Source organism: Corvus cornix, chromosome 4A, assembly GCF_000738735.6.
Source record: "Corvus cornix cornix isolate S_Up_H32 chromosome 4A, ASM73873v5, whole genome shotgun sequence".
Classification (NCBI taxonomy): domain Eukaryota; kingdom Metazoa; phylum Chordata; class Aves; order Passeriformes; family Corvidae; genus Corvus; species Corvus cornix.
Window position 1 is genome coordinate 8,470,630 of NC_047058.1, and position 19,163 is coordinate 8,489,792.

Here is a 19,163-nt window from a genome sequence, read left to right on the forward strand (position 1 = left end):
TTCAAGCAACTAATTCCATGCTCGTGTTTCCAAAGCTGCACTGAGCACAGATGAAGTAACTGACAGAGTACCAAGCACTTCTGCACAAAACTTGGCCATAAAGGAAAGGAACAGGTGGCATAAGAAGAAAGAAGTAAATAATGCCACCAAAGGCAAGATCCCAAGGTGCCATTTTACAGACCTGAGATGTTAAGCAAGGACAGAAGCTACTGACTGGGGCTGAACAGCAGTGCAGCTCTGTCCACAAAGAGAAGAATCACTGAAAAATGCTTGTGTTAAGAGAGGAAAGCATTTCCTAACCTTCTTCCTCCATCCCTGCATCTAAATCCTGCTTCACTATTGAGCAACAAGCAAAATTTGCCCCAAAGGAGAAGAGCAGGCACACAGCATCACACACAGCAAGCACATGACCAAATCACATGCAGTGCCCCCCTTGCCAGGGCACTGATCACAGCATCTTTTCTTCTGCAAGCTCTCCCCAATCTTCAAGGCAGGAATGCAGCTAAAACCATGTCCCTTGTGACTCTCTCCCTTTTCTGAGGATATCCTCTTCCTTCCTTTGTGCAACTTGAATGCTAAGCTGCTACCACATTTTGTCATACATACCAACTGTCAACATGCTGTCCTCTTACAGCCCACTGTGTTCACATTTCTGGGGCATCTGTACTTCCAACAAAACTTTTAAACCATCTCTGCATTTCCCATAAGACTTCCCTTCACAGTTGTTCAAGCAGAAGAAAAAGGCACAGGCAGAAAGCTGTATCAGAGCCCAGGCAACATAAAACTGTACTAGTCTGAAAGTCTTTATTCTTAGCCTTTGAATGCCACTTGAATTTTTGTACAAAAACTAAGCAGAATAGAAGTCAACTTCTAGAGATGCCACTGGATTTTCATTAGTTTGCACAAATAATGAGTTTAACTTTTTCTCCTCAGTTCTTAAACTGTTAAAAACAAAACTGAAAAAAATACTTGCTCATTCAAGTGATTTGCTGCAGTTAAAAAAATTGCTGTTCCACTTAAACAGGCTACTTGCCTCTCTCCTTTTATTAATCTCTTAAGTGTCAGAGGAACCGAAAGCACTAGGTAAAAAGTAGGGTTATGCTATATTAGCACTTTCTCAAGTCTTCCAAACCCTTTCTAGCATGACCTGAAAAGTCTTCTCTCTTCCAGAACCTCAGGCTTCTTTAGATTTACAGAAAGAAAAACAGTCAAAGCTACAGTGACGGTATGATGTACATCTCCCATTTTCATCTAGAAATGTAGACAACTGAAAGGTCTAAATATATGTGTCACAAACTATTTTCTATTAATATAGTGTTTGTATAAGAAAAGATGCCAAACTGAACAACAAGAAAAATAACTTAAAATGATAGTGGTAAGACCAGTAAACATATTCAAAATTTTGAGATTCTTTTCCCCAACACCTGTGTTCTAAAAATTTATTGATACAAAAGCATGTTTCCACTTCAAAATACACATTTGTTATAGGGTAAAATCCTTGTTTTATGATATTAGCACTAGCAAAGCTTGCTCCAAACTAAAGGCAGAAAATCAGTTTCCCATTGGGAGGAACTGCTCTCATCTTTTCTGTATCTTCAAATCACTAGCCTGCTGAGCTGATGCATCCTACACTACATAAGACCATTTTGACACAGAATAAAATAAAGCAGAACCCCCAAAATCCAGTAAAAATTTCCCAAAGCCATGGAGCTCAAATGCAATAATTATTTCAATACCAAAATCATTTTAGCAATTTATGGCTGCAAAGGCACAAGTCTAGAAACTGAAGAGGAGCAAATAAGGATGTATAACATTTCTCTACAGGTTCCCTAAAAATCTGTGTGATAATTTAATTGGCTTCCTAATTCAGCTCTTTCCACTTCACATGGGTGCTTCTCATGCCTCTACCTCTGGCTTTTCAGTCTATTAAACTGCAGCTGTTCCAATTACTGGAAGAGAATAATTAAAAGATGGTGTTGACAGTACTTGCCCTAGATATGAGCCAGTTAATTAATATAAGTTCTTTAACCATATATTGTCAAAATATTCACACCAAAATTCATATGAAGGAAAAACAAATATCTGCTAAGGAGGAATCCAAAGTTTCGAAACCACTGCAGTCACATTTGCAGTCCTGGCACAGCAACACTGTAACATTCCCCAAATACTGAAGTACAGAAAAAGATTGGCAATGTGCACCTGGTAACACTTTTACTGAAATGGCAACTTTTGTAGAAACATCAAATAAGTATCTTACTAAGAAACAGTCTTTCAATTATTTTTTTTAATATTTCATTAAGAAATTAGCTTTAAAACCGCTACAGACAGTTCTGACAATTATGCCTGTACTTTGACTTGCTACCTACTGTGCTGTCTCAAAGAAGTCTTTTTTATAACTGGGGATAAAAAAAGCCTTCAGACACCAGGTGTAAGTTACAGCATCTCTTAGAAGCAGTTGTACTGTAGACATCACAATGCATGTGGCCTCATAAATGGATCAGAGATGCTTACAAAGTAGTTACTATCAAATATATTTAATTCTTTTAAACTGGGCTGACTGCTCATGGAACAAGGAACAATCATCAATCATAAATCATAAAGAAGTGAGATAAACCAGGTTTGAAGCCAACCCCTCCTGCTGTCAAAATGCTGTAAACAGTTGCAGGTTCCGGTCTCTATAGCAATATGTGGGGCCATTTCTCAAATGGGGAAAAAAATCCCCAAATCTTTAAATATTAAGTTAAGCAGTCAGGGCATGTGCTATGCATTCAACAAGAACTGCTACAGTTTTCTATCCACTCACTCAGCATTTTTTCCTGTATAAATGAGGAAATTGCTGCAGTAACATTTTAGGATGCATCATTTCAGTGAAAATTATTATACATAAATATACATATGCCTACTATATATATGTATAGTAGGCATATGTATATTTATGTATAATAATTTTACAGACCTGAGATATATATATAGCATGTATATAGCATGTGTATATATATATACACACACATACACACACACAATATATAGACATACATTATTTTTATATATATTTGACAAATACACATTTACCCTGCATCTGATGCAGCCACTTCCCCTTCCCTTCCAGACACCTCAGATAGGAGAGGTTCAAATTCTCACATGATTTTGAGGCTACCAAAGTAAGTACATGTTCTTCAACAAACCAAAGAGGCTGAGAAGGAATCATGTTGAGAAATTAGTTTCTCCATTTCACATATTCTTCAAATGTCCATAACCCTGGTCTTTGCATCACTCATAACTGAAAAAAAAAAAAAATTTGAAAAAAAGTTTGAAACTTCTGAAATTATTCAGCAACAGCAAACATTCAAAAAAACTCAGGCCATTTCCTATAAGGTCACAATCAACTATTTTTAAAACCTTTAAAGTTTTAAAGTTTTACATTTAAGTAAAATAATTTTGCTTAAATCTTAAGTCAGGTTCCCAAAAACTTGCAGGAAAAGGGAGACAAGCAATGAACAAACTTAGTCCCTGCAGTATTCACAGTTTTAATATCTGGAAGCATTAATATATTAAAATATTAAAGCCTGTCTCAGGTATATTTGGTAACTACACACAGTCTCAGAAATATTTCCAATCTATTCTGAAGTGTGTGTTTCTTACCATGAAAGTGGGTTTTATTTTATGCCACTTACAGATGACTTGCATTTTCTTGTGTGTATTCTTGAAGAGAGATTTTTCTAAAATTGAGGTAAGATTTGTCACTATGCACTGTTAATTACAAGCTACAGGTTATAATATTTTAAAAAATCAGCTTGGGTAAATTACTGTTACATAAAAGTTATTAGGTAAAGTAAGGCCTTAAAACACTTAGGAGGTAAAACCAAAGTGAGCTAATGAAGGTTTCCAATTTTTGATCTAAGCCCATGTACTCTACTGACAACACACCACTAAGAAGCGATGCTTTTGAATTAGCACCAATTTATTCAGAGAACTTGGCTCATCTTCCCCAGGTGATTATATTTAAAAAATCAACACAGAAACATGAATGCACAGTTACAGCAGCCAGACTGACCCTGCTGAAGATAATTGTCTGAAGCAACAGTTATTTTTATTAGGTCAAACTGAACTATAAAGTATTTATTTCTAAACAACTTCTCCACAGCTGTTATAGTCTGTTGGCTGTTCAATTTATTTTAGTAAAGTCTAAACGCCTAAACACATTTACGCATCAGACTCAAATCATGCAAATATATTAAACAATTTAGTAATGGAACAGAAGCCAGGACTAAGCACTAGCCATGAACAATTTCAGTATTTCCTGCACCACAGACAGCAAACTGCAAACTACAGGAGTCATGTGTTGGGTAAAGTTTTTTGGAACTATTCTTAAAATCAAAGTTTGCAGGCTTTTCTTTCATTCTTGCATTACTTACATGGAATCTGTTAGTCCTCTTCATTCTCAAAATCTTACTATCTTTATCCACTGAAGTGTGTTTTTGTGGTCTTGCACACCTACAGAAAGTACCCCTGATGAAAAGAGCAGAAGAGCAGGTGTGGGAAGGCAAGAACGAAGCCCTTGATCACTACTCTTGTGTGCTTCTGTAATGACTCAGTTTCATTAAAAGCCAAAAATACAAACTTTTCCTGAACACAGGAATTCCTACTGCATTGTCACTTCTGATGTCTCCAATCCACAAAATCTCCACTGTGGGCACTCCTGACACCTTTATCCAAAGGCCAGAATCCCTCCAAAGACTGACAGAAAATGAGATTGAAAAGGTTTCAAGATGATGATGCTTCAAGTCCAGGTTGTCAAAAATCACTGTGTGCAACCTGGGAGCCATAAAAACTGCAGGAATGCATCTCCCAAGGAGACCTGAAGGTGCTGCACCTTGCTGCCCATGGCCACTGCACTGCAGCTAGCCGGATTCCTTCAAGGAGTCACAAAAGAGACACCTAGATGCAACCAATTTAATTACCTGCTATCAGACACTCTGAAGAATATTAAATATAAATTTTTATGAAATAGCAATTTGACCTTAAAGTTCAGCTTGCCTTCACACAGGGACATGTGAAAGTCTTAAGCAGCAAAAAGTTCAATTTCAAATTTGTCACTAATGTCAATTGTTTATCCCTAGTGTTAATTTCTCACATTCAGTGAGAGAAAAGAAGTGTAATTTCTCTACACTAGAAAAGGAGTTTCAAGACCACAGATCATTTCAAATAAATGCCATCAGAACAGGTAGAATTAGTACCAAAGCTAGAACAGCTGAACAGGCAGTGCAGGGGAAAAGAGAGTCTTGTACTAAACTTTAGATTTCTTGATCCCCCCACACTCCTCAAGAGCCAGTGGCAATCAGGAATCAACTCATCCCATTTGACAAAAGTAGGTGTAGTCCAAAGACTCCTTCCCAAAAGACAACATGGGGTAACTCCCTGGTTCATTTGCTCAGGATCCTCCCTTCCTCAGCAAACCAAGCCAGTGATAACCTCCACACTACCTGCTCCCAAAAGGAAAGTAAAATCAAGTAACCAGGTCTCTTGTTTTGAGGCACTTCCCTACACAACAGCAACAGTGACAACTGACAAAAATGGATCGTTTTCACTGGTTCTTTCACTTGGAAGGCAGCCATGAGCAAAGACACTTTGAAGATGTGTGTTTGCAGCTCAATGATCATGCACACCTCAAGGATACCTGCAACCACCCCTGCAGTCCTAAATGTGTGGAACAGCTTTAATTGCAAGATTTCAGCAGAGCTGGATACTACCTCTTCAGAAAATATCTAATCACCTTATGGCAAAAAGAGGTTTTCTGCAAGTTCCCGCTGTTGAGTGCTGTTATACGAAGGACCCAAGGCCACAGCCTTTCACATTGAGCTGAATGGGGTGTAGGGAGGGTGTACAATCAATGAGTGTGTTCATGCCATAGAATTAGCCCAATCTGAGCGGTCATCAACACCTAAAAAACACATGAAACTTTCCAAATGCATGCCTTGCTCACATTTAGATTTTTCCAGAAGACAAAAAAATACTATCACAAAAACAAGTTCAATTTCTCTGAAATATGCTGTATTTTACTTTTAAATCACTAAATGTCAAAAGTCCTGTTTAATAATTAAATTATGGACAGAAAGTTACAAACTGCTTTCATCTTTAGCAGCTCTGAGAACATAAATTTCAAGAAAATTCCACATTTCCTAGCCAAAGTTTTGAAATATGCCAGTTATTAATTTCAGATTTGTTGTGGTGGGCAAATATACAAGGTACTAATTCATTTCCAAAAGCAGATTTAAAGTTTTAAGATATTCACTTAGCAGATTGGAAGAACTCTGCAATTACCTATTTAGTGACAATCTGGATAATTTAGGATCAAAAGAGGACATGCTGCTTTGCATAAAATAATTGTACATAGCAAGAAAAGTACAACCTGATTTTAGAAAGACCCATGGAAGAATGGCAATCTTACTTGCATTTTTAAAAACTATGAACTATTTAAATCAAATAGTTTAAAGTCTCCTGATTATAAACCTTTATTTCATAAAACTTCAGACATCTGACTCCTATTCAGAAGCGAAGTTCAGTGCTTTCACCAATGTCCATGTAGCAGCTTCTACAGGTCATTTTACCAGCACTCCACACAACTCCTGACAGTTTTCTACATCTTTATAGTGTTGCACATGGCCACATCCCTTCACCTGGCAAACTCCCCTTCAGAAACACAGAACTGAAAATAAATCAATGAAGCTCAGAGGAGGAGAAGACTGCAGAGAGATGGGTGGGAGGCTCAGCCCAGTGACAGCCACCACCAGCACAGCTGCACCACTTCCTTCCACCCACCTCATTTGGTCAGGAAAAAAACATTCTAAATTCTGCAAATAACTCTAGGCTCCTATGCAAAACAGTCACATCGTTCTCATCTGTGCTGCTCTAGTGAATCACAGCAGACTCCAGAGAGACCACATTAGAGAAAAAAAAAATGATAGATGTGTGTGGTGTAGAGGTCCTTGGGGTGAAATAGCATTGCACAGCTGTGATGCACAAAGTCACAGTGCAAGAGTCAGCTAAATCAAGAAATATCTGTATTTCAGCACCTTCTGCAGCTGCAGTAACGTACTTTTCTACAGCTGAAAATATCTTTTCGAAGCATACATAGAGAACACCAAGCAACTGTGCTAACTTTGAGCTGGGACAAGCCCTTCTCTGAAATAATTGTAAGTAAAGCAGGTGTAATTTGGGACTTTGTCTGCCAGAGGGAGCTGAAGGAAGGAGAAAAAATCCCATGTATCTCATTCCTTCAGAAGTTTCAGGGTTGTCCTACACCAATTAACGTAAGTATTCTAACAAAAAGGGGGGCTAACGCAAAATCAACCCCAGCTGTGTCTGGCACAGGGCACCCCTGCACTGACACCCCACTGCCAAAACCTTGCCCATCATGCCCAGTGCACTTGCTCTAGGAGTGAGTCCCCCTACAACATTGAATGGAAACAATACCTCCAATAAAGTGTATGTAACTACTTTTTGATCAACACCATAGTGGAGATGATTGCCTGAGAGACAGACTAATAAGAAAAGCATCAAATGAGATGGTATCTAATACTTTCTTACATCAGCTTGTCAATAAAGGCAGGGTAACACTGCACAAAGACTAAGCTTCCAATTAAAACAAGATACATATTACCTGAAAATAGATTGTCATTAAAAGGCTCATTGGTCTTCTTTGCACACTCTTACCAATACTTACTGTTTCTAACACTTAATGTTAGTATGCCTAAGAATCTGCCTGTGGTTGGAGGTGCTACCACACAAAACTATCATTTATATGTTACCATACTAATAATGTACTCTTTTATAGCACTTGCTAAAGAGCTTATAGTAAACAGGAATTGGTCTCATTTTGCAAATTGATAAAGTAAGCTATTTAAACAACGTGTTCATGGGAAACTGGGATTCTGTAAAACACCTCAGGAAAGAATTTCACTGCACACATACTGGATGATCTCTTTCTTCCCTCCTGCTGCATTTTCAGGTAAACTACTTCCAGCTTCAAAAACTTTACCTATAAAAACCAGCACAAAAGGATTTCACATTAAAAAAAAAAAAAAAAAAAAAAAAAAAAAGGCAGATGGGTATACCTTTAAACAATTCTTTTAAATGCTAACATCTAAGTTGATCCAACTTCCCTTAGATCAAAATTTCACCAATAGCTTTAAAATCAAGAGTAGTAGAATCATGCACATTCCTTGCATTTTGGAATTTCTTGCTTTTAGGAAAACAGTTATGCCACCTTCTGGTATTCACAAGAACTACTCGACAAGACAAATATTTTAATACATTCCCATTTTAAATGGAAAAAAAACCCAAAACAGTACAAACAGAAAACTCACTTCATCTACGAAACCAATGAAAAATACTGCATTTTTTAAGCTTTGGTTGATCTGTGCAACATCACAGCTAAGACTAGCTAGCTTGGACTAGTTTGTGCCCAGCCTCAACGTTCCTAAGCCTGTACTACCCAGGAGATGGATCTGATGATCCTTAGGGGTCACTTCCAACTCAGGATATTCTATGACACCTACTGACAAACACAGTATCCTTCCCACACCTTACCTGGTGTGAGACATGAGCTATTCTACCCTTTGCCCCATCTCACCAGCTACAGCAAAGAACTGGGAAAGTCAGAGAGTGAAAAGGCTGAGAAAACTTAAGGAATGGCTTCTGTACAAGAATCAACTGTTATATTGGACTTAACAGCATGGGGTGCAGAGAGGGAAGAAGAAATACACTGAGAGTATATAGCATCACAAAAAGCACGGTAAATGTCGGGTGCTTATTCACCAGCTCTCCAACACAATAAAGAGAAAGCTTTGCATGAAACTAATACTAGCAGAGGTTTGGTGGATAAAAAACGAAACAGTAGAAATGTCTTCACATAACATGCTGCAGCTATCCCACCAGCAGTTTTTCAATAACCATTTATTACAAAACAGATTCACTGAAGCAAAGTGAGAAAAACAGTTTAAAACAGAAGTGGCTTGTACCCAGTGCTCTGTAGGTGACTTCCGCATTCACATACAAGGCCAGCAATCAAACTTCTCCACCTCACCTCCCACTACCCAAAGCATCCTTGACGCTGTAGTGGGACACATGCATGGTAATGTAAAAACAACTATAAACCCCCTTCCTCCTGTGTTATACCTGGATCTATGCAATTAACTCTGTACTGATAAAAACACAAAGGAAGATGAATTTAAGCTATGACTTCAAGAAATTTTTCATCATTTCCAACCTATGCCTTCAATATAAAACTTTTTCCAGATGTCAAATTTCCACCAACAGTTTCTGAAGCAGAAAAAGCTTCAGTGAAGGAAGAAAGAAGACATAGAATTAGGTATGAAGTAACATTTACAAATTAAGTGGATAACTGACTCCAAAGTGTGTCAACTGATGCTTCACAATCACTCCCGAGACAAACATCTAGTGATTCTCCAATCTTAGACAATCTCTGACACAGAAGTAGGTATTTCTGACTATAATGTTCCACTGTAATTTTGAACTACAAAGTTTAACTATATGAATTTAAAACAGAATTTGGAAGTTTGGTGTAAGAATCAGACAAACCCAAGACCATGCTCAGGCATTAATGTACAAACAGCAGAAACAACATAAGACAGCTGAAATACAAGGACACCTATTTGCATGCCCACTTGCTCATCACATCTTCCCACAAACTTCTGCATATTCTTTCAGCCATGTTTACTCAGCTCTCTGCAGTATGTGTCCCATGGTATAACAATTTTCTGGATCTCTAAACAAAGCAAAACTTACATTAAGCAAAGCTTTGCTTTGATGCGTTCTTCCAATAACAGTATATTTTACTCATTCTGAAGTTCAGCAGTTTCACTTTCTGGAGATGCTGAAATTACAATTTTGCCCCCACAAGACAGAATGATAATATGCAGGAGACTATACACACACCACGAGAAATACAAACCATGATTTTCATCACAAGCAACACCATAAATCATGCTGCAAACAGTATTATATTTGCCTGAAAGATTTTACAAGAACCTCTGAAATAACTAATACAACAGCAAAGTTGCACAATAATACTTCAGGAGAATCATGAGAGTAACTCAGACCAGGCAGAATGTCACTGCAACCACCTGAACAAAGTCTTGCTGCATATTGCATGAAGTGTTGCCAGGAAAATGCAATACCATAATCCCACATAACCAACTGTTAAAATAATTCTAGAAAAAAGCCATGCACTAACATCAGTCATGCCTGAGCTGCTCCTGCGTCCTCATGTATCTACAGACATTTAGAACTGGAAACGAGTAGATTTCTGCAATTTACCAAAGCATTTCTTCACTCACTTGGAACACTGATTCTAAATTTCAAACCTTATACTGAAAGCAGTGTTGGTGTCTAGAGATTCAAAAGGCAGTCTCAAAGGAACTCAGTACTTTCATGACACTAAAATTCTTGAAAGCTGAAGCTTTGGAGGCCTCTGAACAGCATATACTGAAAACATGAAAAGAAGGCAAGACTGATTCTGGGGACAGGTGGTAAACCTCTGCTGAGACAAACATACAGTACTCCAAAAGCACAGGATACAGAGGTCAGATCAGGAAGGGAGGAAGGCAAGCAGTAAACCAGATATTTATTCAGTAGGGTCAGTACTGAACTCAAAGCAAAATGCAGTTAGTAGCTTAAGGTAAGACGAACATTTGCCACAAGAGTTTCTGTAAACACTGACATTTCCCTGCATCTCCCCTGCAGGGAAACCAACAGTTACAGCAACTATGAACCCAGGAGTTTTACATAAACACTGTTACAGAAGACCGTTCTTTCTTTAGTGCTTCTTATCAAATTTCTGTGAACTTATGTTCTGGCTCATGTCCTGAATCAAGCAACATGCACAAACATACCTTCTTCTGTTTGAGTCTTTCACTAAAGTAGAAACATAAGCAAAATACCAACACCTTGTTGTCCAAAAAGCAGCTGCTGGGGAGAAATTTCTAAAACATGACAAAATTTCGCTGGATCTTGAACTTAATGTCCATTCAGGGATTTATTTTTTTGTTGGGTGACAGGGGGCTGTGCAGATGGCACTAATCAAAGACTGATTTATTAAAAGGAAAAGACCTATTTGAAGACTACCAAGTATTTTAAATAATTACATTCGATAAATAGCTAAGAAGTTTTTCAGGATTTTCACTCATTATATCAGGCATCTGGGTGTAAAATCAGTAAATACAGTATCTGTAGATAAGCAGCCTATTTATAATTGTTTTTTATCAACACTCTAGAACAAGGCACAATGTGACTAAGCTTTTACTTCAGTACTCTAATCTGATGAAAGCCTACAGAATCCAAAGAGCAGAAGTAAAATTAACTAAAATTATTGAGTCTTAGCTTTCTGGTGTTGAACGCACAAATTCTTTTTCACAGCAAATTCCAGCAATGTGATTCAATTCATTTACCCTCCTCCCTCCCTTTGCTCCTGAGTTCTGTAACAGTCTTCTAACCCAGTTAACTGGCTGGAGAAGAAGGCCATTCCTGTTCTCCAGCATCACTGCTCATTACTCCTGAAGCATATACAGCAGAGGGATGGCTGCTCCAACTGCACACCAAGCCAGCAGCATCACATAATTACTCCTCGTCAGCCAAAGTCTTTGCCACACCCCACTGCAGAGCAGCAATGAAAAGGATTTCCGGTTCCCAATGACAGACCAGTGATGTCCTGGCAAACGCCCTGAGCAAAACCCAACACAGACAACCATACACTTTGCTGTATGGGCCGAGCTCTAATTATCTGAAAACAGAACTGAACAGTGTCACACTGCCACTCTAATTACCGGGAGACAGAACAAGAGAGGAGAAAACCTGGCTGTGAGAGCAAAGAGGAGCCCAGACAACAGGCAAAGATGCTGCTCCAGCCAGGAGAGAGCAGCTTTACAAAGCCTGCAAACTCCTCTGCTTCAGCTCTCATGTTCCGCTTCACTCCCACATTGCTCTGACTCACTCAAGTCACATCAATTTAAGCAACACCAAACATGGCTTTGCTCCTTGTCCAGCTGGGCTTCTGAGGGTCTTGCTGACTTGTTGATACATGACCTCTGTGCTCTTTGGGACAACAGAAGCAAAATGAGACCATCTGAAGATTTAACACATTCACTTCAAATTAAATTTCCTCCCAGATCCTTGGTTGATCCACCTCCACATACCCGGCTGTCAGCTTGGATTCAACCACCCTGTAACAGGTGAGCTGGAGCAGAAGAATTAAAGCGGAATTCAGGAATTTGGAACAGAGTAGTTGCAGGCTGAAAACATTTGGAATCCAACACGATGGAGCTGGATGCGATAACATAGCTTGGGAAAATGGAAGGAGATTAGCAAGATGCTCAAATTTCAGCAATGCCATAGGAAGGTCAGGCATAAATATACACATAATAATGTGACACGGCAGAACAGCAGTAGTTATAGCTGAAGGTTTTCCGTGACAGACATTGACATTTTAACAGTGCACTGTTGCCTTCAGTTATTAAATTTGCTATTATCTGCAGGAATCATACTGATGCTGGATTTCAGATTTCAGTGTGTGTCTATTTATGGGATTGGAAGTCACCAGGCTGTAGAACACACTGTTTGAAAAACTGAGCTGTTTCCCTGAACGGCTTTCGCTGGTCCTGCAGGATACCTGTATAATACCTCTGAAGATCACATGAAAACTTAATAGTTGCTTCAACTTTCATTCTCCAGAACAGGACATTAATGTAAATATAACCCAACACTTCTCATTATTACAAGATGTCCTTAAGAACATTAGTAAGCTTAAAGTGCAGCTCATTAAAACAGATCAGTTTCAGATGCAAAACTGATCTCTCCATACAGTGAACACAAGCAAGACTTTGTATCCTGTTTTTCCAGCACAGTCTCCACCACTGTGAGATTATTTTCCAAGATATGACCAATTTTGCATCCAAGTGAACTACAACATGAATCAGAGACATCCCAGATGTCCAATGACAATGGAATAATGGGAAATGTATTACCAAGCTGCACACATGAACATACACAGGCAGAACACCTCTAGCATTAAAAAAAAGTAGGAGGTTTGATTGGTTGAGTTTTATAATGCAAGGGTGGTTTTGTGTTCAGGTGTGGGGGGGGTCTTCTGTTCAAATAAGGCAGAAATATACATATCCATCAGGTTTTTTGGGGTGGGGTGCAGTTTCTTTCATTTGTTTTAAGTATAGAAAGTACCAAACTATTTGGTAACCATGAAGAAAGGGACATTTTTCTTTTCAAAATTAGGTCACTTCTTCTGTTAACAGCAAAATTAAATAAAACAGGTCAGACACACCCAAAGAAAAGTTGTATTTATTCTTTTCCCTTCCCTTTATGAATAGCAGATAATGCAATTCTTCCATTTTGACTAAATGGAGGGACATTGATTAGAGCTAAACTTCAGCACCAAAAGAATTTTCTGGGAGTAAGCAATTTAGACAGCATTGCTGTTTTTCAAGATTACAACTTTTATTTCAAAAGTGTTCATTTAAATGATCAGCTGCTAGCTAAGGCAGATAAAACTGCATATTAAAATGATTCATTTTTGAAAAAACAGGTTATTTTGTAATGTTTTGTACATTGTCAATATAAGAGCTATGCCAGTTTGTACCCAGAAGTGATACACACGGTTTAAATATAGGATCACAATGGATAAATTACATGCAGACAAACAAATACCATACTCTCTCAAAGGGACAAAGCTGCACCCACTATGTGAGTAAATTATTTTAGATTTAGGACTTCAAAGCATCTTACCCATAAGCATGAAGTTGCTTTGGTTAAAGCCCTTCTTTTTAACTTGATGCATTCAAATAAACAGCAAACAGAGCAGGGAAACAACTACTCATAACCCTACAACCACCACTCATCAGGAGAACAACTAGAACCAGTAGAGATCCACCCAAGTGACAGAAGACAGAGATAGGAAACAAAAGGGAAAGTGACAATCAGCATGAGATTACACTACACTGCTAACAAGGTGTCATCAGATGGAGAATTTTCCAAAGAGATTTTCAGAAAAAGCCTGCTGACAGTATATTGAACATCCTACAAGCCAGCCAGACCTTCCAAGCAGCCAGTGAAGATTGCAAGCTCACCTATCCCATTAAAAGTAGCAATTGACCTTCTTAGAATAAAATATGACCTATTTTAGATCCACACCTCTTTGCTTCCCACATGAAGTCCAAGTTGCAAACAATTCATGTGCAAAAGGCACTGGTTTACAAACCACACACTAAAGCTGCACTTGGACAGATGGCAGAACCCACAGCCATGTCTAGAGGAAACTGAACTGCAGTTAACCCAGAAACATACCCAAACCAAAACCCTGCTTTTAAATATGCAAGAGAATGTTTCTGCTTTGAACCACTGTTCTTTCTTAATGAAAAAAAAAGAATTGACAGGAGTATACCTGTGTCATGCTTCAATACATTCATTAAGCCTGCATATTAATTTCTAGTCACAGAAGAGGAACTTTTGCTTTTTTATCATATATTCCATCACAAAGAAAACATTTCTTTTACCTAGGCAACTGAAAAAAATTACAGATATTTTCTTTTAATGCAAGTCAACACTAAAGCTATATTGACTCTACTAATGCTTAGGTCATTTTAGTGGTCAGTTAAAAAAAAGGTAATTTGGAGAGCTAAAAGCATTTACTGAACAAAAACTTTTTACTGAAGAGGTTAATCCTTCCACTGAAATTAAGAACCCTTTTCCCCCTTAACAAGCATAAACACTGTCAAACACACCATACTGAGACCAGATGTAACAAAAACAAGCATCCAATAAATAAGGTAAGAAATTTATCATCTCCTTAAAAGAAAAAATTCACGGAACTTTTTTCTAGTTCTTGATCTTCTAATTTTAACTCCTACATTAATATATTCAAAAGGCTTCACATGGCAATGGACTTCTAAATTATTCAAGTGCACATGCCTGTGAACAAAGGACAAAATTATGAACCTAGTGAGGACTGAAAATATTTGTAACATCACTGCTAAGAACACAGAGATGACTGCTAAATAAAATGAAGTACAAAAGAGTAACTTGAAGGAAATAGGACTGAATAGGTACTGGTTTGGATTACTAGAGACTGGAAGCTTTCAGAGATGGAGAGAACACATAAATAAGAACTCTGCTCTAAGGAAAGCTTTTATAACTTTTTTTCTTCAAAGTTTCACAGCATTATTCATTAAAGAGCCATTTTTCACACTAAGCAGAAATGTGACTGACCAAAACACTACTAAGAGGTTGTGTGCACTCAGAGTGACAGCAGTATGCAAGTCTGAAAAGTGAAACCTGAGACTAAATATGCTCAAATCACCATAAATGCATCCAGCAGACAAAAGGTACTTGTGTGCCTGTTCAAAAAAAATTAAAAAAAAAAAAAAAGGCAGAAAATCTGTTGCTTCTAATCAAATATGTAAGGAAAAATCCCCCCAGAAGCAGAGAGCAGCATACTGATGAGTTTGGTCATTCTTCAAGACTGATTTAGCTACTGCCAAGACATAACTTCAATAATTTAAACTGTTTTCCCATTAATTACCTGTTTAGACTGAGACAAAAGTACACAAAATCAGTGAATGAAACTACAGAAACTAATAAGATTTCTTCAGTCTAAATTTGCTAAAAGAGGGTTGCTTAATGTCAACACATGTGTTGGAACAGAAATAATCAAGCATTTATTCTTAAGATGAATGCTCAAAATGGTTATATTAATCTAGTTAAATGAAAGGTCTAAAATGCCATTAGCAATCCAAACGAAAAAAGTGGAAGCCTTAAATGGCAGAAAATCCTAGTCATGAACGATGCCTTTTGCTGCAGTAATATTTTCACTCACCTAAAAGGAAAAGAAATCCTACCAATATACTGAAACACGCATAGCCAGGCTGTTACATTTTGTACAGCGGTGAAGAAAAGCACATGATGGATCCCCGTCACTTTCTCAGACAAACACCAAATCAAAACTATCATTCCTGACAGGATGTCAGGATGTAAAGTTCCTTTACAAAGCAGTGTCAGAAATCTTTGTACCAGCAGCACATTTCATCGTAAACTTAAGACCCCTAATCTTACCTTTTCCTTTCCATTTAAGTATGATGTCCCTATTCAACTGCAAAATCCATGAAAACTAATCAAGATATTTGAGCATGGAGCTCAAAAATTTCCTACAGAAACATCCTGCACTACAAAAATAATTATTTTTCTCGTTTTTTTGAAAGAATGGACCCAGTCACTCCAACATAAATTAACCACATCAGCCAAACTACCATTACGGGTGTGCAAAGTACAGCACAAGATAATATAAACAATGTTATAGCTTCCATGTTCATGTTATAAAAGAACAATTATGTTTTAAGTGAGGATCTAATTTCAAGAAAAGACACTGAAATAAGGTTGCTGGAAGTTCTGTCAGGTTAAGGTAATCAAGTCTGCATTAAATGACTGCTGTAGATCTATGGAGTCCATCTCCTGTTTCCTATAAGAAATTAAGTCTTGTGGTTTCAAAAAATCCTAAATCACAGAAAGCCACAAAGCAGATGAGACATTCTAAAACATAGAATCACATCTAAACACAAGTTTCCAATATCTAAAATGTACTTGTAGAGAAGATGGGACTTGCTCCCTTCACAAGGATACACTTACCTCATTTTTTCATCAAAAATCTCTCTTGAAAACGTGTTAAGAACCAAATTACTTTCCAATGAAAATCAATATTAAGTTGTTTTTGTCACCACAAAGCATTCCACACAATGAAAATATTCTGCATTATAAAAAAAGGAAAAAAAAAAAATCACCAAACTTTACTAGTTGTTCTCTGTGCCAACAAAGCATCAAGAATTAAAATTAAATTCAAAAGTTGAACTAGGTTTTCAGACATTTTAATTTTATAAAGCCTTGGGTGAAAGTGACAATATTTACATCAAAATAATCTCATCTCTTCTATCCACATGCTACCTCAAGTTTTGGAAAGATCTACATTTATGCTTTTTATCTTGCCTGCAGCAGTACATCACTAGGGACATGCAGTTTTGCCTGACTGGTAATTTGTTTGCTGGGAGCAATAAAGAAAGAGTGTTTTGTTTGTAGGATCCTGTCCCTTGGCATGAAAGTGAAGACATAGGAAACATGAAGGGTGCTGTTTCTCTAAAAAACTTACACATTCAGACCAGCAATGGCCTTAAACAAATGCATTTACACTGCTAAATTACTTTTATCAATTTATGTCATCAATTAGGATAAACTGGGAAAAAGCCATCCTCTGGAAGTGTACGCTGCAGGTATAAAGAGTTACTGGCAAATAGACAACAACTTTTTCCAAAACTTTTTCTACATCATCTTCAAGATGCAGCCTTTTCTGCCTTGTTATCTAGTCAGGTAAAGCCCATCTTTCACAAAATTAAATTGTTCTGGCTTCCGACAAGCCCCACATTTCTTAATCTTTGAAACTACTCAACTGATTTCCTGCCTTGTCTCTTCAGCCATATTAACTTACTACAGCACATCCATCCAATACTCCGGTTTCTCTCACCACATCCAGCATGAAAAGCTGCTTTCAATGCCCTTCAGGGCTCAGCTTTGCTGGTTTTGCAACACTTTTTGCCCTCAATTAGATCAACCTTTGGCAAAGCATCCAACAAACACTTCTGTGTTCTCTTCCATGGGACCCCTAACGCACAAAGGTGCCAGAAAAGAAGCAATAATAATTTCTTCTTCAGAACAACACCAAGCTGGCAATGGCACATGGCACTCAGCAGTCAGAGTGATGATATATGGCAACTATCACTTCTTAGGCACTCAAGTTGATTTTCCACAAATCCCCAGACAATCCACAAGCTCTTACAGTAAGAATTGGGAGCTCCAGGCTAGCACAGCACAGGCACAGCATTATAAGTACAATTAAGCAGCAATTGTTAAGGTAACACTTTGCCCCTTGTAATCCCAGTACAAAAACTTGGTAATCTCTGATCAAAAGCCACCAAAACCATGACAAGGGGTGCAAGCTGATTGCAGAGCACTCTGCTAGCACAGTAACAGCAGAGACTCAGGCCTTTCCATCAGCTGCAAATACCCACATGCAACATCTGTTGAGTCAGGGCTGCTTAGAAGCAAGGATTAAAGTGGGAATCAGACAACATTTTAAAAAGTATTTTCCATGGATTTTTCTCTTTAACTGAAAAGACTATGAAACCGTTCCTTATTACAAAAAGAAAAAAATAAAAATCAACAACAAAACTATTCAGTTTGGCTCCTTGAAGTGAAAGCAATTTTTAGTAAGTTGTGCAAAACTGTCCAAAGACTAAATTTTAAGGAAGTTTTGTTAATAAAAAAAAAAAAAACAACCCCCCACACTTCATGTTGCACTAAGGAGTGCATCAAAATTCAGCTGTAGACATAGTAGGCATGCGCTGGATCAGTTCAGACTTCCTGAAATGCCATTTACAAGCAGTGAATTTCAGGTAAGCCACGTACACTAAAAAGGAAGTGAGACCAATAGAACAGGATTCACTACAATGAACTCCGTAATACAAATCCATATTTTAAATCAGTGCAAGTAATTCTTGTTTTATGTAAACCATTCTACTGCAAAATCAGCTTGTACAGCACACAGACCACTGTTAAAGCAGCATAAACACCTGGCTTGTGAAAAACACACCCTAGCAAGCAGGAGGCAACCCAGCAAAGGACACAGTACCAATGTGTAGAGTGTAAAGCTCCAAAAGATCTATCGTTTTCCCTTCATCATCCTAAAACACTTCCCAAAACAGCTCAGAAGGACACCTGTACCAAATCAGAATATAAACTGCTTCACTGCATAGCCACTGCAACCTCTATTAAGACATTGTACCACAGCAAAATAAACCTCTTGTGCTGTTACTTGGAGAAAGGAAAATCCTTCTACAGTCCTTAATGAAATCTAATCTATAATCTCAAAACCATTCAGCAATTTCAACCCCTGCATAACATTTGCAGGAACACAACTGTGCTTCTATGCTTCCAAGCTAAACAGGATTATTTCACTGCCTAAGTACACTGGCATCTTGGCTCAATCCCTGTCTTGGCAGTTTAGGGGCCAATTCCTAAATTGAACTCCAAGATGGACA

General features: G+C 37.9%; 1 protein-coding gene across 6 annotated transcripts in view; it reads right to left on the bottom strand.

Moving 5' to 3' along the window:
* The window catches only part of KLHL13 (kelch like family member 13), an 87,326-nt gene that overhangs the window by 42,894 nt on the left and 25,269 nt on the right, over positions 1–19,163 (bottom strand). The window contains exon 4 of one of the 6 annotated variants that reach the window (XM_039571850.1): positions 16,705–16,822. The exons of the other annotated variants lie outside the window; for them this stretch is intronic. Within the exon in view, the coding sequence (XP_039427784.1) occupies positions 16,705–16,709 (5 nt within the window). The 5' untranslated portion in view covers positions 16,710–16,822. The remainder of the gene's footprint in view (positions 1–16,704; positions 16,823–19,163) is intronic. 6 annotated transcript variants of the gene reach the window in all.